Source organism: Alternaria novae-zelandiae (assembly GCF_023758075.1).
Source record: "Alternaria novae-zelandiae strain BMP 2774 chromosome Unknown scaffold_9, whole genome shotgun sequence".
Lineage (NCBI taxonomy): Eukaryota > Fungi > Ascomycota > Dothideomycetes > Pleosporales > Pleosporaceae > Alternaria > Alternaria novae-zelandiae.
The window spans coordinates 777,158-796,375 of NW_026056969.1; the positions used below are offsets into that span (position 1 = coordinate 777,158).

Below are 19,218 nucleotides of genomic sequence, written 5' to 3' on the forward strand. Positions count from 1 at the left end.
GATAAGATGTGCGCTATTCCGCATTCGTCACGCATCTGTCACCTCGGCTCCCAGACATTCTGCGGAAGTCATCAGCTCACGAGGTCAAGCGAGGCACTCAAGACACGGATTTGCAAAATGAGAGAGTGATATTCACTGAAGCTAAAGTATGTACAAAGAAGATGCCCCAGATGTATCAAATGTCGAGACCGGGGCAGGAGATGGATGTGCGCCTCTTATTTAGGGACGCACTGAGAGAACCATGTGTTGTTCACTGCGCACTTGTATCCGCTGACACAAGCTGTCGGACCAGTATAGCCTTGACCGCCGCATCTGATTCGAAGTTAGTATGTGTTCAATGCATGAAAGTTCTTTGTCCACTTACTGTTCCCAGGCGTTTGCCGTCTTGGTAGGAGTCGCCTTGGTGGGAGTAGCTGAGGGTGCTGCAGATGTCTTGGTCGGCGCAGCCGATGACTTTCCTGGTGTGGACGATGGCTTCACAGGGGCAGCTGACGAACTAGTCGGAGCCTTGGAAGATGAGGGCTTAGCGGTACTGGCGGATGACGGAGCAGACGACGAAGGCTTACCACCTCCACTGCTTGCACCAAGCGCAAGGATCTTAGCAGCAGCATGTTCTGCGAGCACGACAATGTAAGACGTAGGGTTGGTGAAGATATGACTGCGCCATGTTAGTTCGAGGATCATGTGCGACAATGAGGGTGAGCTTACCCAGGGAAGAGAGACGCGTCGACGACGTGGATGTTCTTCGTTCCGTACACCTGAGTGTTCAGATCCACGACGGCTGTTCCGCCAGTAAGACCGCTGTCGGTTCCAATCTTCGCGGTTCCGATCCAGTGGTTGGCGCGACGGGCAGCTGGTGTCTTGGGAAGGCTGGCAACGTATGCCTCGACCGTCATGTTGGGTGATGGTACCTGGAACTCGATCATCGGGTTCTTCTGGATAGCCTTCATCATACTCTTGATACCAGCAACAACTACACCGGTGTCGGCTTCGTTCTGTAGGTAGGGCGCCTTGCTGACGTAGACGTTGAGAGCACCGTTGATGGAGAGCGCACCACGCGAGGTAGAGCCGTGGCCTAGGTACTGGCTGATAGTGAGGTGGTGGGTGTCGTTGGCACCGGGGCCTTCAACACGAGCAGTCCATTGGAGTGATCGGTCAATGCCATCACTTCCCTTGATCACTTCCCAAGCGAGGGGACCAATGTTGGGCGCAGACTGAGCAAGGATACCAGAGCGCTTGGAGAGGTACAGATCCTTGTCGCTCTCGATGGGAGCATCCCACGCCTTGTAGAAGTCGTAGAAGGAGATGTTGGGGTGCTTGATTACAAGGTCGGTGTTGACGTGGTCGTTCAAGTTCTGGCCGACGGGGAGGTTGATCCAGTCAGACTCGTTGATCATGGTCGAGCCATCGAGGGCGCTGTTCTTGACGATGCTCAACTGGTCTTTTGGTCCAATGCCGCTGCGGAAGAGAACCTTGGAGGATCCGAAAGCTCCACCGGAAATAATGACACGGCCTCCAGGGTTCAGGTTGACAGTACCGCAGTAGCCAGTGCCGCCAACACCGCTCTCAAGCTCGACGCCAGTAGCAGTATCACCGGTGCGAACGATACGGCGGGCCATCGTGTTGGTCCACAGCTTGAAGTTCTTCCTCTCAAGGGCGGAGACCATGTAAGTGCCAAGAGGACCTTGCCTCTGACCGTTGTCGTACATGAAGGGAGAGTGAGAGTATGTGCGGTTCTTCTGGTTCTGTTGGTCGTTCGCGACGACGCTCTTCCAGCCATCTGCACCAAGTGCACCAGATAGGACATCGAAGCCTTCCTGCTTGTAGCGCTTTCCGTCGACGGAGGGAGTGTCGGTACCCGGGATGCGCTTGAAGACACGGTCGATTGCGCCCTTGACGTCAGCTGACTTCCAGCCGTTGGGGAACTGGTAGTCGAAGTCAACATCAACAGGCTTCCACCAAAGCGCAGCATTGACAGCAGCGCCTCCACCGAGAACACAGCCAGCCATTTGGTCAATGTCAGTGCAAGCTACACCAGCAGAGTCAACCCAGATCTGGTTGCAAAGACCGGGGACGTCGAAGCGGGTCAGGTTGTTGCTAGTGACCCAGTCAGGGCCCATCTTTCCTCCGAAACGGGCGAGAGATGGCGGGCCCTTCTCGAGCATGAGAACACTCTTGCCAGACTCAGAAAGCTTGTCTGCTACGGGAATACCTCCAGCACCACCGCCAATGACGATGTAGTCGAAGGAGCCTGAAGGAGCAGGCGATCCCTGGCACTTGACAGGTGCTGTTGGAGTGGGCGTAGCCGATGGCTGACCAGATTTGGTCGGTGTAGGTGCACCAGAAGGCTGGCCACCTACCAACTTGAGGTAGTCGGTGTACTTTGCGTTCCTCGCGTCCGCGGTAGGAGCGCCGAACTGAGACTGTCCCTTGTTGTGGAAAACCCAGGTACCGTCATAGATCTTGTCATGCTGGGCCCAACCGATAACGTTGACCTCAGTAGTGGGAAGCTGAGAGCCCTCAGCACCGCCCTGGTTCCAGACCCAGCAGTGCTCGCATCGGTAGACGATCTCGAAGTGTGTGTCGGTGACGGAGTGGAAGATTTGAGTCAAAGTCGCGTTGCCAGTGTAGTCCTCAGGAGCGACATAGCCACCTGCCCAGACAAACTTGGTCTTGACGGCATCTTCTTCCGGCCATGCAACGAGGAGAAGAGAGTTTGGCATGCCACCAGCATGGCTGACACCGGACCATCCCTGCCTGTTTGCTTCGAGCGAACCTTTCTGGGGAACATTAGCGGCTGCAGCATCGACACAGACTTGCTATAACTTACAATGTAACCAATGTACTCGTCGTTGGCTCCAGTAGGCTCTCCAGGCAGTACCCAACCCCACTCGAAACCACCTGCAGTCTGGGCGTCACTGACTGTCTGGCGCCAGAACTCAATACCGGTGCCTTCGTGGGTGAACGTTTCCTGCGCAAGAGCGAGAGGGGCGAAAAGAGAGGATAGCAGCGAAGCCGCTCGAACGAAAGAAGAGGTCTTCATCTTGGAGACTTGTTACCAGCACGTCGAAGATGAGATGAATTGACAAGCGCAAGTTGTAGCTGTGGCCTCTATCGCTATGCCAGGGTGCGGACGTGTTATATACATATCAACATCATGCTAGACTACGCCGCCGTGTATGGGGTTGACACCCGTGGCCAAGCCACTACCTGGGGAACTTCCTTCTGGAGGCGGCAGAAGTGCGCATTGAACCAGGTACGGAAGACGCGCGCTGGCTAGGATGGGCCAAGCGAGGGGCGTGATTACCGTGGGCGACATCGTCATTGGCTGTTTCAAAACGTAGGTGATCTGGCCGAGATTCAAGGTTAGTCGTTAATATGTCGAAACTACGGCGGCATGGGTGGATTGATTGATGTAGATTGACAGAAGCCGGGACTGCGACTTAGCATCGCCGTTAGCCATGTACCCCTTGCCCGTTCGGGCCCAGGCTTCCCCACAATCGTTTAGTGGCTGGTGGGATGGACCGTCACTTTCGCGCTTTCGCCTCGCATCAGCCTCTTCAAATGCACCATCTGCACCACCAGCTTCGTCGGAAGGATTATCAAGTCTGTGCCCTTGACCTCGTGCAACCGCCACAGCCTTCTCGGTACCGGCTTCTTCCCGCATATTCCGCAAGGCTGCCCCAAAATGAAGGACGGCTTCCAAGCCTTCTCGCTGACCGACAAGACGCGCACGTTTCATTGATTGAAACACTTGACCAGACCAGTAACACACAATCTATTATATTACGCATTCCTCCTCTCGCTTCCCACATTCCAAGAGCCGCGCCACGGTGTCGCGGCATGTCTCGGTCATATCCTCCTCCCTGTAATTAATACTGCGGTTTTTCCACCCAACCGCCGGTTCAAAGAACGCGCAGTCACGACCGCATTGGTGCTCGTTGCCTATTTGGAATATGCCGAGGGTTCTATGCTCTGAAGAATCCACGAAGCACGTGTCTCGTGCATACACAGTATATTTTCAAAAGTGCGTTACGGCGGGCGAAATAGATTGGGATTAAAGTGTCTCTGGTCACGCGAGTCTACCGCGAGTCGCATGCGTGCCGAACTGGAAGGTCGACCAGATTTGAACAATAATGCCGTGTTCCATTTGGACAGCTTGAGAACGGTGCACAACAATGGCATATAGGAAGATTCATCGACGCGTTGATGAGGACATTCAGGATCTAACGTAGTAGCCTACATGATGAAGGCTTATGCGGTTACTTGTGCTTTACTGGCCAGCGCTTCGGCACACACAATTTTCACCCAGCTACACGTCAATGGCGTGGCGCAAGGACACACTAAGGGGATTCGAGTGCCGGTGAGCATGTTCACGATTCCCATGTTGCTCCCCTGCTAACAGCACGACACAGACCTACGACGGGTAATGCACCCCGCAATCGCCTTTTGAACTCCAACTCACTTACGTTTCCAGACCAATAACGGACGTTACATCAAACGATGTGATCTGTAATGGCGGGTAAAGCATTACAAAGCGTGGAACCAAGCGCTAGATTGACCCGCATTCAGCATAAACCCCTACAGAACGCCTCTTCCCAAAGACATCATCAATGTACGCTGGTTGCGCAATAAGCAATAACGCCACATGGCTTCGGCTTACTCCTTGTCAGGTCAAAGCTGGAGACAAGCTCACTGCCGAGTGGCACCACACGCTCGATTCCAAGCCCGAGACGGACAAGTCAGATCCAATTGACCCCGGTCATCTGTGACCCATCATGGTCTACCTTGCCAGAGTCGATGATGCCTTGTCTACCAAAGTGACGGGACTCAAGTGGTTTAAGATCTACGAGGATGGTATGGATGCCAATGGCGAGTGGGCCGTTACAAGACTGTATAACAACAAGGGCCTGGTAGACTTTGTACTGCCGTCGTGCATACCCAGTGGACAGTAAGTCATCTCCAAGTTCTTACCAAATCTATATGGTCGACTGACACGGGTCTTTCCAGGTACCTCCTTCGCGCAGAGCTCATTGCTCTCCATGCCGCCTCAAACTACCCCGGTGCTCAACTCTATATGGAGTGTGCTCAAATCAATGTGACAGGAGGTGGCAGTGCCAGTCCGGCGACTGTCAGCTTTCCAGGTGCATACAAAGCGACTGACCCGGGGATTAAGTTTCAACTGTACTGGCCGATCCCGACCAGCTACACAATTCCCGGTCCGAGACCATTCACTTGCTCTGCCAAGATCAGGTAGGCAAACATGGGGGACATTCACGCACACATACATAAACTTCTCTTCTTCTTGTTGCGTCAAGTACATACAAGATCCAACCCAAATGCAATCTAGTGAAAGGGTAGTGGAAATATAGATACACTTTCGCTACACTCAAGATCCATCCATAATGCCACAAGAAATGACTTCCCCATTAACACGCAAGATAACCCATTCCCCATGACCGTCTTCATGCATGCACCCCACAAACAATCTGCCCGCATCCATCTCACATGCATAACGCATGATCGCAGCTTCCAACCGTGGAACCTTGGAACTTCGTACCTGCGTCAGCAGCTCCACTCCGCCTGAAGCTTCCCCACCAACACCTCGTGCCTCCACAACCCCAAGCCCTGCAACACCATTCCCGCAAAGTTACGCCCCACCGTACTCGACAGACCGAATATACGCCTTGATACTGCTACTTTGGCAAAATTGACGGAATTTAATATACGCGTACAGCCATATCGAATATGCACGACGAACGTGAGTGCTCCTCTTCCCCACTACCATACACGCCCAGCGCGATGCATGCGCATAGCCAGACCATGCGACCATTTGTGATCTCCAATGCTAGGGTATCGCTTGAGAATATGTTGAGAGAGAAGCAGCGACCTCGGCAACGTCTCATTCGGCCATGCGAGCTCTGAAGTGTGGCTACCCGTCGCATCGCATCGCATCCCTACACCCAGCACAACACAACAAGCGCGAACCTCAATAACACCACTCCCACAGACCCCCACCCCCTCCTCGCCCAAGTCCCCCTAACACTCTCGCCCTTCCTCTCCCTCCCCACATCCGTCCCCCTGCCATACTCCTACGTAACCCTTCCATCGACGCTGCCTCCCTCGATCCTCTCTCAGCAGCAGCAACAACAACAAGACCCGTCCAACCCCAACGCCTCTGCGTCGAAACCAGCATACGTCACCTCTTCGACGGGCACATCAGCGCATCCAGACCAGATACTCACGTCGTGTGTCGCGCTACAGGAGCACCTTGCTAAGCTAGAAGCGGACGCGAGGAGGACGTTGGCGGAGTGGGAGGAGAGGCGGCGGAAGGAGGATCTTGCGGAGAAGAGGAGGGTTGCGCCTGGGTGGTTGGACAGTGGTGTGCATATCATTAAGCCGGAAGGATCTGGCGATAATCATGAGTCGGCCAAGGAAGAAAAGGTGCCAGAGCAGAACCTGATGGATCTAGATCCGCAGGCGGAGCGCAAGGCACAGGAAGGCGAGGAGCTGGACAGGGTGTTTGGTGGATTACAGGTTTAAGCTTACCATCTCAACATCACTATACCCAACAACAAGATTTAGCGACCAGCGGTCTTCATAATAGATTAATACCAAGTTATACAACTATAAGCTATGACATGCTGTTTTAGCTCAAGCCTAGATACGCGTCGCCTACAGTGATCCCCACGGCGGCGCGACATTACAGACATATGAGAACCGAAGTTACGGAAACAGAAAGGGGAATCTTGAAGGAAGAATGTGGAGAATTAGTGCGACCATGCTGAATCGCTGCACCATCTCTGTACGTGCAACACCACCAACGCCAAAAGGTGCGTCTAGCGACGGCCGTGAGAGCGGTTGATGCTTCCCTGGAGGCTGTCCACTTCCGTCTCAAGACGCTTGATCTCCGCGTGGCTGGCCTCGAGATCCTTGTTGAGGCGGTCACGCTCGGCAATAAGCTTCTGCTCCCACTGCCTGAAGCGCTGCTCCTCAACCTTGACCTGCTCGGTGAAACGCTTGCGGAGCGCCTCTTCCTCCTCCTTGAACTTGGGGTTGTCCAGCTTCCTTGGGCGCGCCTCGCCGAACTTCCTTGTCTCCATCTGGCCAGCGCGGTAGGCCTCGTAGTGGTTCTCCTCCGTGGTGTGGATGAGGTCGAGCATGTGGGTTCGGATGAGAATAGCGCGGAGCTTCTTGAAGTCGCAGTGCTCCTCGTTCTCGACTTCGGCAACACCCCAGGCGTATTGGCGGCCCTTGACGGTGCGGCCGTCGTTGGTCTGGACGTCCTTCTCGGAACCGATGACGGAGAAGGGCATGGCGTCGATGAGACCGCGTGCGTGTTGCATGGCGGCGGCGTCGTCATCCTCGAGAGGGGGAGTGTAGATCTTGATGCCCTGAGCATCGATCACTTGGCGCACCTAAAAGCGGTCAGTATTTGCTGGTGACATGTAGATGGATCAACTTACCCTCGCCTTGAACTTGGCCAGGTCTGTTGGGCTCAGTGTGTCGGCCTTGGCTACAACCGGGATCAAGTTGACGCGTGTGCACAGCTTCTTCATGACCTCAATGTCCAGGGGCTTCAGGGTGTGGCCGGTGGGGCGGATGAAGTACAGGCAGGCGTGGACACGGAGATCGATCTTATCGGAGCGGCGCGGTTGTTGCTCCTGAAGCATGTACGACTCATGCTGGTCGTCGAGGAACTCAATAATGGGTTGCCACGAGTCGCGGTTGTTGACGTAGTCACCGAAACCGGGGGTGTCGATAACGGTAAGACGGACTAGATGTGTTAGCACAGGGAACGAATAGCAGGATGGCGCCGCATACCCTTGAAGAACTTCTCCTCGAGCTCGGCCTTGGTGATCTCAATCTCGACGGTCTTGTCCATCTGCTTGTGGTGTCGTCGCTTGTGGTCGGCGTAGTTCTTGATGGTGGTGGAGAAGAGGGTGTTGATGAAGGTCGTCTTTCCGAGACCAGACTCGCCAGCAACCTGAGCTAGTTAGATTGAAGTCGATTGGTCATGGGGACGGTATGCGTACCATTATGGTGAAGGCAGCACCGCGCTTTGCAACAATCTTGTGCCTGTGCTACGTTAGGGCCGAAGCTGCGTGTCCGTTGTGTTGATAGTACCTCTGGTTGGGCAGCTGCAATGCATGTTAGTATACGAATTGAAGACAGAGGTTGAGCAGATGGTATACGTACATTGGCAATGCCAATGGGGGACGCGGACTCGGCCATTGTGCTGATGTGTGGTTGACCGCTGGTGTGTATGGGGTCTGCGTGGTGTTAGCTATATGGAGCCTGATATCCGGGGAGTGGTGCGGCTTTAGAACATACGTGGAGGTGGCGGGTGAAAAGCAAGTCAGCAGTGAGGTTGCTGAACGAGGTGCGATATGGGGTCTGGTGAGGAGGTGTGGTGTTGGTAGACAATTTGGGCAGTCCCCTTTCTGCCAGTCGCCCATTCGGCAAGCACTGACCCTGAACGGGGAAACCGCGACTAATGCACACTACTCCACTAGCGCGTCCTGCGATGATCCGAGCTTCGAAAAAGTTCAAGATGCGACCATCATGCCCGCCACGACATGACGAGACCGCAGCCACGATACTTTGAAGATGAAGACTGACTTTCAGGTGAGTTGGGTGCTGTCGTGCAAATGTTCGCGTCTGACACCCACAGTTCTCCAACCTGCTGGGCACCGTCTACAGCAGAGGCAATCTTCTCTTCACACCCGATGGCACATGTCTACTATCGCCCGTTGGTAACCGGGTCACGGTTTTCGACCTTGTGAGGTAGGCTCCAAGTCGCGACTGCCTCTCTCGATATGCGCTGATCATTGGTCAGCTCCAAGTCATACACGCTTCCGTTTGCGCACCGGAAGAACATCGCACGCCTTGCCCTCAACCCTCGCGGAAACCTCCTCCTCTCGGTCGATGAAGACGGTCGCGCAGTCCTCACCAATGTTCCTCGTCGCATCGTACTCTACCACTTCTCTCTCCGCGGCGAAGTCACCTCGATCGCTTTCTCTCCTTCTGGTCGGCACTTCGCAGTAGGCATAGGAAGGCAGATTGAAGTATGGCACACACCATCCACTCCAGACGTTGCGGAGGGTGACCTTGAGTTTGCGCCCTTCGTGCGCCACCGGATATACACAGGACACTACAATTCAGTCCAGAGCATAGAATGGTCGAGCGACTCGAGGTTTTTCCTCAGCGCGTCCAAAGACATGACGGCGCGGATATGGAGCGTTGATCAAGCAGAAGGGCATGCGCAGACAACACTGGGCGGACACAGGCAGGAAGTAGTCGGCGCATGGTTCTCCAAAGATCAAGAGACCATCTACACAGTCAGCAAGGACGGAGCGCTGTTCGTCTGGAAATACATGCTACGCTACGATGCGCCCGCCGACGCCGACCCGGACGACGACGAGAACCTACAATGGGGTATTCAGGAACGCCACTTCTTCCATCAGAACAATGCGCACGTCACATGCGCCAGCTTCCATCCCGAGTCGAAACTGCTTGTGACAGGCTTTTCACACGGTGCCTTCTTCATCCACGAGCTACCAGAATTTGCGCAAATCTCCAGCCTCAGCATCTCGCAGAACGACATCGATTACGTCGCTATCAACAAGACCGGAGAATGGCTAGCTTTTGGCGCGTCGAAACTCGGTCAGCTACTTGTGTGGGAATGGCAGTCGGAATCGTACATTTTGAAGCAGCAAGGACACTTCGACTCGATGAATACAATCGCCTACTCGCCAGACGGTCAACGGATAATAACAGCGGCAGACGATGGAAAGATCAAAGTCTGGGAAGTCAACTCCGGTTTCTGTGTCGTCACATTCACAGAACATATGGGCGGTGTGACGGCCTGCGAATTCGCGAAGAAGGGAAACGTCTTGTTCACAGCCAGTCTTGATGGCTCCATCAGGGCTTGGGATCTCCACCGGTACCGCAACTTCCGCACTTTCACAGCGCCATCGAGGCTCTCCTTTTCGTCCCTAGCGGTTGACCCAAGCGGCGAGGTCGTATGCGCGGGCTCTATCGACTCTTTTGACATTCATATTTGGTCCGTGCAGACCGGCCAGTTGCTCGACAGGCTGTCTGGCCACGAGGGCCCTGTGTCATCATTGGCATTCTCCCCCGATGCCGGTACGCTGGTCAGTGGAAGTTGGGATAGGACTGTTCGCGTCTGGAACATCTTTGCTCGCACCCAAACAAGCGAGCCGCTACAACTCATGGCCGACATCCTATCTGTCGCATTTCGCCCAGATTCGAAGCAAATAGCCGTCACAACTCTTGATGGACAACTGACGTTCTGGAACGTATCCGATGCTGCACAAGAAAATGGCCTTGATGCGCGAAGGGACGTTTCCGGTGGTCGCAAGATGTCAGATCGGCGCACTGCAGCCAATGTAGCAGGCACCAAAGCCTTTACGTCGGTGAAGTACAGCGCAGACGGCACGTGTGTATTGGCAGGCGGCAACTCCAAGTACATCTGTCTATACGATGTTCAGTCCGGTGTGTTGCTCAAGAAGTTCACCGTATCCGTGAATCTTTCTCTCGATGGCACACAAGAATTCCTCAACAGCAAGCTGCTCACAGATGCCGGGCCACAAGGTCTCATTGACGACCAAGGCGAAGCGTCAGATCTAGAAGATCGGCGAGACACAACACTACCCGGTGCGCAAAAGGGCATTGGCGCACGGAAAACACGACCGGAAGTGCGCGTACCCGCTGTCGCGTTCTCGCCAACAGGCAGAGCGTTCTGCGCTGCTTCAACAGAAGGCTTACTAATCTACTCACTCGACAACACGTTCCAATTCGATCCCTTCGACCTAGACATCACCGTCACACCGGCGACAACTCTCGAGACTCTCGCACAGAAAGACTACCTCAAGGCACTGGTCATGGCTTTCCGTCTAAACGAGCGCAACCTTGTTCGCCGCGTATACGAAGCTACGCCCGTGAGCAACGTCGCTCTAGTAGTCAAAGACCTACCATCAGTGTATCTCGGTCGGTTACTACGATTTGTCGCCCTCCAAGCCGACGAGTCCCCGCATCTGGAATTCAACTTAGTGTGGATCGAGGCACTGCTCAGCAAACACGGTCGATGGATGAAGGACAATAAGGGCGGACTTGAGGCTGAGTTAAGAAGCGTTGAGAAAGCCGTTCGCCGGATACAGGCTGAGCTCGCAAGATTGGCCGATGAGAACATCTATCGCATCGAATATCTGCTCGCACAGCCGCCAGAGGAGAAAGAGAAGTCAGCCCAACTCGACTTTGGGGTCAAAGCGATAGAGAATGGGATATCGGATGAAGAGATGGTTGACAGCGATGAAGGCGAGGATATAGGCGAGTGGATGGGCTTTGAAGAGTGATACCATTGTACGAATACGAATTTTGACGAACTGTTACATCGAGAAGCCTAGTGGATCGTGATTGCGACGTTGTAGAAGAGCTCACGTGCTCTGAATTCACCCAGACTTACAGGGTCTCACCGATGTTCACCGCATCTGACCTTGGGACGTTGACAAGACTCAAGACGATGCGTACCTTTGTGGGTTGTCATGGTTGGGCTGTTCTTGCCCCATGTACGTTCGAGCCTGCATTTTACCAGTACCTGCCCTTGCTTCATGTCGCTCTTTCCGCGTTCTGAGTATACATGCTGGACGACACTGATGGTCAAAGCGTACCAAGCGCGGCTTGATCATGGGTAATGTGCTAGGAAGGTGCGTGCTGCTTACGACGATCGCCACTTCATCAATGCATTGATGGAGATGTATTGCGAGGAGGAAGAACTTATCACACCGCTTATTGTATACACAGAACCTTGGCATGATCTCGACTCTTAGACACCGCGAAGACGAATATCTACATGAGAGAATTAGGGGTCAACAGATCGTCGCGGGCCGTTTTTGGTATGAGAGCGCCCTCCTTGTCAGCCGCCACAACATTGCCATCCTTGCCACGGAAAGACCCAGGCATCACTAAGACAGTCGAACGATAGGTGGAGATACTACTCAGCATCACCAGACGCCGTATTCTGTATCAGATGTACGAGCCGGTACGAGCCGGTTCAGGCGGTGTAGCGACTTTAAGTATTTTGTTTGAGATAACTCTTGAATAGTAAAAGCTGTCACTATAGTTTTTCCTATCAACAGTTAGGTACGGTTTCTTAATCTTTCCATACAATGACTACCTCCCATGCTGAGTGGTAGCTTTCCTGATTCCAGACATCGTGCACGAAGACAGAATCTCATGGACTCGAGAGCTGTATCAACGGACCAAACTCCGAATTATAGTCTAGACTTCTGGTAAAAGAGGTGAAAACGGGCCGAAGTCTACAGCGTGCCGAATCATCCAAAGTAGTTAGTCCACGCGCTACGTAGCATTACAGCCGTAGCGCGCCATACCAATTTTATGCAGGTGCTGGTAAGATGCACACAATTCAAGCCCTTGAATGTAAGCACCAAATTTAACAAATCTTACCAGGAGATACCCGGCCGAATTTGAGAGTTGAACTCTATCTGAGCAGTCCCTTGGAATGGTATGGCGTACCACGCGTGAGACGGAAGACTGTGGCTTGCTCGTGGCATACAAAAGCTGCCCACCGACCGCCTTAGAGAATCACATCTCTACTCAGCAGTCTACATTCACTCTAATCACAGAACTTTCAGCACCCCAAAATCATTCACTATGAAGCTGTCAATCGTTGCCGCAATGCTATTCACCTCACTCGCCGCTGCCGAGATAAGGTACTTTTGCCTGAAAGGTGGAGACGCGATCCCAAAAGATGAATGGAGCTGTTCTACTGCAGACAACCGAGCATGTAAGCAATCTTTCGTACTAGCGTTTTCTTTTCTGGTCACTCGCTAACGAATTATAACCTTCTGTAGGCCAAAACAAAGGCTGTGCAGACACTTGCTTCCCTGGTGCAGATGCAGTTCAGGTATACAGAGTACAGTTGTATGTATCACGTCGCAGACTCGAGAAAGGTAGAAGCTTACTTCAATTACAGGAAGAATCCAGATGCTTGTTTCTGCTATTGCAGAGAGCTGTAAAGATCGTTCAAGGAGGATTTGGGGTCGGCATGCTCACATGATGTCCCCCAATGATGTTCAAGTACCGCTTCGATCCTACCTCGGCCCGGCGCATGCCGAGCTTGGGTATACCTTGGTAGCGATCGCGTTCATAGTAATATATACCAATACGCAAGAACCAAGTTACTATTATCACCTCGTACGATCGTACAAAGGCTTACCCAGATACGCGCTGTGTCAAGAGCGACGTACTGCTAATACGAGGCTGAAGAAACTGTAATCGTCGCATGTGATTTGGCTCCGTTCGGGTACGGCACCTTCCCATGTAAAGGTAGGAAAGAGCAGGGAAGGCACACAAGTTGGAAAGAGCGGAAGAACACCGACGTGGTCAGAGCAGTCGCACACCTTGCTGACCCAAACACCGCTTCCACTCCACTCACAGTCACAGTCACCACACTTCAGCACACCACCACATCGTTATTGCGCTATCTTCATATCCTCACCATCACATCGCCAAAGTCCAGATACTATCGCTATGGATACTTCCGCATACCAGGCTCCGCCCATACCAACTCTCAGGGCGCGGTCGTTTTCCTGCCCCATAGGCTATGGAAAAGCATGTGCGAGGAGATTGCCGGGCGTCTAGGCGGGGTTCGCGCATGATATGTTCCCGGACACACACAAGGAAGCGACACCCAAAGAGCCTGTACGAAGCGATTCGCCGCAAGGGCCTCCATCACCAAAGCTCGCCGACGGACCCACGACGGTTGACACACCAACGTCGGTTGACTCACCCACGATCGATCCAAACGCAATACACCCAAAGAGGCTAAGGTCGATTCTGACAAAAAGGTTCATGAAGAAACGTTACGAGGCGGGTCCCAAAGATCTGGCACCTCTGCACATTGGCCGACATCCAATCCCGTGGAGTATGCCCAACGAAGAAGATCTTCGTATGATCTTTGTCCCAGAACTTGTCGAATGGATACAATCGTCAGACTACGAGGGTCACGCCCGCGATCGCTGCTTTTGCTCCCTCGTTCTGCACATCTTGAGCAAACGTCTACCAGACGACGTCATCCACAACGACCCCATCGACCGCGATGACTTTCGGGGCAGACTTGGCGAGCTCTTCTCGGACGACGGAATGCCTCTCGACCACCTCCTTGATCACTGTGCGAATGGGTACAACATTCAGAAGGTCAGGAAGGTACACAAGCGGCCAATGACGCATAACACTTAGACGGAGTATGTCGGCATGTTGTGCGAGGGTATCATCTTGATGAACGAGGAGCCCTCCTCGCCTCCGAAAGACAGCCCTTCCACGCCACCGGAAGAAGATCCTTCCACGCCGCCAAACGATGACACGCCCAGGGCAAGTAAGGGAAAACAACCGAGAGCGGCGTCAGCTTCACCAGAGCCTTTTAGAGGGCGTGCGCTTACGTATGAGCCTGACGAGCGGGTGATCTACCGGCCTGCATCAATGGATGATTGGAGGCGGTGTTTGCGTTAGCAGTATTGCTGTTGTCTAGTAGGCACACTTCGAGTCGAAAGCACTTTCACTTTCACTGGGACGGAACTGGAGATACTCCCAATTTCATCTCTTGATCTCTTGATCGCTTGCTGCAGACTTCTACCATGATCCGCTGAGCCAAAACCCAAGAACCACTGTCACCACCCGTTCATCTAATAGCCTCCACCTCGATGACCCCAGTGATCCCGTCGCGGGTCGTAGCCATAGCCATACCCTCCGTTACCTTGACCATATCCTGGAGAGCCCTGCCCCCGATTGTCTTGATAGCCCTCGAACTCATTTCCTTGGTTCTCAGGGCGGCGAGGCGGTAGGCGAGGATTTCGTCGAGGAGGCGCATTGCCATATCCAGGTTGTCCAGGGTACGCACCAGGATCTTGCAGCCCCGCGCGTCTAAACTGGTGTCTAAGTCCTTCCATAACGTTGGTGTAGGCTCCGTCAGCCGCGTTCGTCCATCCTTGCGCTGCGGTCTGCCATTCCTGCATCTCCCTCTGGCGCTCGATTCGTCTCCTTGCGCGGTACGCTTCGTCTTCGTCGTTCACGGCCATGCCTCTGCTTGCTTCACCATATCCTCTACCGTTTGTGCTGACGTTTCGTCCATCCGTCATACCATGTCCTCGATGAGCCGAACCTGGACCAGCTCCTCCGAAACCATCCCTCCCCGTTTGCTCCATCTGCCCCTGTAGCTGTCTTGCCATCGCCTCATCCCTCCCCGTATCCAGCTCCACCGGAAGACTCTCCTGCAGCCTCCTCGCAACTTCTTCATCTCGGCTCGTGTCCATGATGACACGCCGAGGTATGGAGACTTGGCCGTCGTAGTTATCGAAGAAACGTTGCATGAAAGCTGCTTTGTCCTTTTCGTTGCGCACTTGGAGGAAGGCGCGGTGGAAGGTTGCTTGCGCGGCGGGTGTGGGGAAGTCGAAGCGGAGGATGGGGGCGGTGAGATCGAAGTTTTGGAGGGTGTGAGGGGAGGATGTTATTAGGCCTTGTGGTTGGGGTGTGTTGGTTGCGTTGCTCATTTTCGGATTCTTGAGTTGTTATGCGTATGATATTGTTGTCAGTGTGTGGTTGAGCCTTCTTAAATCTGCTCGCTGTGTATTGAGGGATATTATAGAAGAATGATTCTATAGACCGGATGACGCGAAGGAGATGTACAGCAACACCTGTGACGATGCAGCGAGTGAAATGTCACGTCAGCTGGCATGCTGTGTGACTACAGTGTCGAAGGTTTGCCTCCTACCTACGTCGACATGTGCGCAGCTTTCACGCCTTCAATATTTCGACTTAAGCTATGATAACATGGGGATCAGCTACTTCATCATCGAAATTTTGCAACGTAACGTCGTTCCCTAGGCTCTACAGTGCGATACAAATGAGCATTCAATTGGCACTAGAGCTATTCAGAGTAGACGATCCTTCTTCGAACAACCTAAATGATCTCGACTACACTCTTCTCGCTCGGAAAAAGGTTGTCGATGTTCTCCGCGTATCTGTTTAGACCACAGCCCTCCCATGTCATACCAACACGTACAAATACGTCCTTTCCCGACTCCAAACGCCGAAGTACAAGCGCGGTCCGGTACGAAGACGAGACAGAGAAGAAAATGCATGTCAGATCTGAGTCTTCAAGCGGAGTACCGGGCGCATGAGCGCTAACATCCGAAGTATCCCACCGGACCAAACGATCGCTGCGATTTGGGAAGGTGATATAATCGCGGTCTCTGCCACTACCTTTAGAGTGTGCCTTGCCCCATACAACCGGCGTACAGCGTCCGAGTAGCCGAAGCATGCCTGATCGAAGTTCCCCGTATAGGTCTGTAGCTTTAGGTTCCACATAACAATCGAGTATTTTCGCAAATGAAGTTTCTGACTCTGAACCCATATAGGAACTGTCATAGGCACCAGAATCCATATATTCGATAGAAGTATCCACCGCAGCCCAGGACCACGACGGGGCTCTCCAAGTAGGTCGTGGTGCCAGTTTAGAACGAAGACGGGGTCGTGTTGCCCGCCACTGGAGTTGCTCACGAAGATTGCTTCTCCACAATCCAGCAATGTATCTGTCATCAGGCTTCGCGAATCTCTTTGCCAATCCCGCAATGGCCACTAGCTTATCGCCAGAATAAGTCAACTGGCGATGGCTGTATTGCGACACAATGGTCTTCCAAACTTCCCGATATTCCGGCAACGGCAGGTCTGTGCGCATGGATGTCTTGGGCGCTTGCGTAAATGAATTCCAAGCCATATCTGTAACACCGCTACACTCGCATTCGTATCCACGCATACACTCAAAAGCTAGTTCGCTATATGTGTAGTGTAAGACGCGGGTTGACAGTAGGCGTTCTTGCAAACCCCAAGCCCGCTTGTTCAGTGGGAACTTGTCCGAGGGCCTTGCAGAAGAAAGTGGATCCGAGAATTCATCCATGTGTGAGCGTTTTTCGCAGAAGATCAATGTAGCTGCCTTGATCCTTCCGGACCGAAGCTCAACTTCATACTCGGTATAGCTTCGGAATAGACCCTCTTCGCCAGATCTTGAAGCTGTTGCTGAGATGGTGACGAATGCGTTGTGATACACTGTGGACATTTTAGATGCTTCGTGTGCCCAGTCATCATGATCATCTTGTACGATACAAAGCGAATCGATCTGCGATCCCGCCATACATAGTTAACGATCTGTTATGTAGCGGGCGGAGGTTGGTGATCTTACCCAAAGATATCGTAAACCCAACTCTCGAACTACCTGAACCGCTTCTTTAAAGTTCTTTGATAAACTCGCAACAGGTATGCCATCGTATCTTTCCAGAAGGGTAGCTTTCGTGGTAGTGAAATGCGTTGTGGTACCCCAGCAATGACTGAGAGCAGCATATCGTCCACTTTGGCCGGAGGTTTCTACTAGCCTGATCATGCCGACGTCTTCAGATGACCGAAGGTCAAGTAATCGTGTCGGTAGGTCTTGATTACCATTGGCACCACATACCGTGTGGTTCTCTACACAGTTTTCCAACAATCTGTTCGCTTTCTGGAATGCCGCTGTGGACCCTGTGTGCTGAGTCGTAGGATGAACCTGTTGTAAGTCTTTCCAGGGTCCAGGAATCGGTTGCCCTAATTGACTTTAGTCATGTACACCCACTGGGTTGCGCAGGAACTCACCATCATCAACAGCACAGATCTTGAGATGTATACCGGTCGAAGGAAATATCAAACGGACGGAGTAACCACGGTCATGTGCTCCATCCACAAAACGAGTGCTAGGATTGACTTTACTGAAGTCGTATACGTTGGGATCGTACCACCTCGTTCCGTTTTGCTGGCCTTGTTCGGGAGAATATGCGAAATCTATGACAAGGATGTCGGGTGTCCAGTCGTGCTTCCCATCTTTGTCCAGCCAGCCACGACAGCCTTGTATGATCGCATCACAGAAGATGCAAGTATGCGCCGAAGCAACAACAGCGTCCCAAGTATATTCCTCGAAAATCCAGTAGCCACGTAAGCTTAAAAATGAGTGACACACGCGGCATCGCCCAAAGACTGGTATGGTCGAGGCCGTCGGTGTGATGTCTTTGACGTCAAGTGGGGCAGGCCGCGATGAAGAAGGCGCGTCTTCCATCCGTGCGGTAATGCGTCGCGCGACCACGTTCGAGGGACAGCGTTTGAAGGATTGAGAATACAGGCTGTGTAGAGCGTGCAGTACGATGCTAGCGAGAGTATACCTGTATGCCATAACATGGAAGCATGATATGCTACAGGCACTGTGCCACAGGCATGCAGCTGCGACAACGGATCACCGTCATGCATCCGAAGGAAGTCGGAACATCAACACGGCACCCACATTGATGATAGGTTTCTACGTGTGCTTTCTAGCAACTTTTCATTTGAGCGTCTACGGGATGCATGATAAGCTCTAGACTATCACAAGTGCTCAAGCAGCTTCGGGTGATCACGTGGCAACTACCGTCCCGGGTGAGCGAGGTCTCTTTCAAGATTCATACGTTCACCCATCATATGACCAACATATCCACATCGCGCCCAAATTCTTTCGATTCACTCTGTCATTTCTGTATATGGGAATACGACTGCCGTCGCAAAGCCATCTTGCGACCCAACCTCTACTGGTCAACATCCAATTATCGGCGACTTTTGTCATCCCTCTCGCGCTCCCGCACCGCAGCTTTACTATAATACTCCAGCATCGCCAACGTCTCAGCGCGATTTCTGCGAATATGTTCGCGAAGCTCTTCTGCAGTCATGCGAGCTCGAACCGGTCTAAGCGCTACCGGCTCGTCGCCACCACCACCCCGTAGATTAACCTTAACATGCTGCCACTCTCGCTCTTCCGCATCAGACACATCTTCCCAAGAAGAATTACGACTGCGATCTACTAACACAAAGGTATGTTCGTCTGGAGATGGTTGTTCTTCTTCTTCAGCGTCAGGTAATCTGAAATCATCTGGAATCCAAGGGTCTTCATGCGACGCGACGATTTCGGGGATGTCTGGTTCTTGCATCGGGACTACCTCGCTAGGCTCGAAGTCTTGGTATTGCGACCTTCGGTTCCTCAGCTGACGAATGTATTCGCGGTGGATGAGATCGTCTTCGTTGATCCGACGTCTTTCAGCTCTTGAGCTGCGACGTGGGTCTGGCATATAC

The 19,218-nt window shown here is 52.9% G+C and overlaps 6 protein-coding genes across 6 annotated transcripts; 3 read left to right on the forward strand and 3 right to left on the reverse strand.

Annotated features, from left to right (window-relative positions):
* Nucleotides 1–215: 215 nt before the first annotated feature.
* On the reverse strand, nt 216–3,043 carry J4E88_005142 (uncharacterized protein; the record flags this gene model as incomplete). Its single annotated transcript, XM_049398782.1, has 4 exons — nt 216–312; nt 365–658; nt 709–2,780; nt 2,831–3,043. The coding sequence occupies 4 exons, from the start codon at nt 3,041–3,043 to the stop codon at nt 216–218; spliced, it is 2,676 nt and encodes an 891-aa protein (XP_049255462.1).
* Nucleotides 3,044–4,778: 1,735 nt separating this feature from the next.
* J4E88_005143 (uncharacterized protein) lies at nt 4,779–6,543 on the forward strand (the record flags this gene model as incomplete). Its single annotated transcript, XM_049398783.1, has 3 exons — nt 4,779–4,951; nt 5,011–5,253; nt 5,982–6,543. The coding sequence occupies 3 exons, from the start codon at nt 4,779–4,781 to the stop codon at nt 6,541–6,543; spliced, it is 978 nt and encodes a 325-aa protein (XP_049255463.1).
* A 296-nt stretch (nt 6,544–6,839) lies between these two features.
* Nucleotides 6,840–8,235, reverse strand: J4E88_005144 (uncharacterized protein; the record flags this gene model as incomplete). Its single annotated transcript, XM_049398784.1, has 6 exons — nt 6,840–7,418; nt 7,467–7,777; nt 7,825–7,987; nt 8,037–8,079; nt 8,128–8,141; nt 8,200–8,235. The coding sequence occupies 6 exons, from the start codon at nt 8,233–8,235 to the stop codon at nt 6,840–6,842; spliced, it is 1,146 nt and encodes a 381-aa protein (XP_049255464.1).
* Nucleotides 8,236–8,610: 375 nt separating this feature from the next.
* J4E88_005145 (uncharacterized protein) lies at nt 8,611–11,378 on the forward strand (the record flags this gene model as incomplete). The annotated part of the gene is made up of 3 exons (XM_049398785.1): nt 8,611–8,628; nt 8,675–8,787; nt 8,840–11,378. 3 exons carry the CDS (start codon nt 8,611–8,613, stop codon nt 11,376–11,378), a joined length of 2,670 nt encoding a protein of 889 aa, XP_049255465.1.
* A 2,326-nt stretch (nt 11,379–13,704) lies between these two features.
* On the forward strand, nt 13,705–14,283 carry J4E88_005146 (uncharacterized protein; the record flags this gene model as incomplete). Its single annotated transcript, XM_049398786.1, has 1 exon — nt 13,705–14,283. One exon carries the CDS (start codon nt 13,705–13,707, stop codon nt 14,281–14,283), a length of 579 nt encoding a protein of 192 aa, XP_049255466.1.
* A 443-nt stretch (nt 14,284–14,726) lies between these two features.
* On the reverse strand, nt 14,727–15,590 carry J4E88_005147 (uncharacterized protein; the record flags this gene model as incomplete). Its single annotated transcript, XM_049398787.1, has 1 exon — nt 14,727–15,590. One exon carries the CDS (start codon nt 15,588–15,590, stop codon nt 14,727–14,729), a length of 864 nt encoding a protein of 287 aa, XP_049255467.1.
* Nucleotides 15,591–19,218: the final 3,628 nt, after the last annotated feature.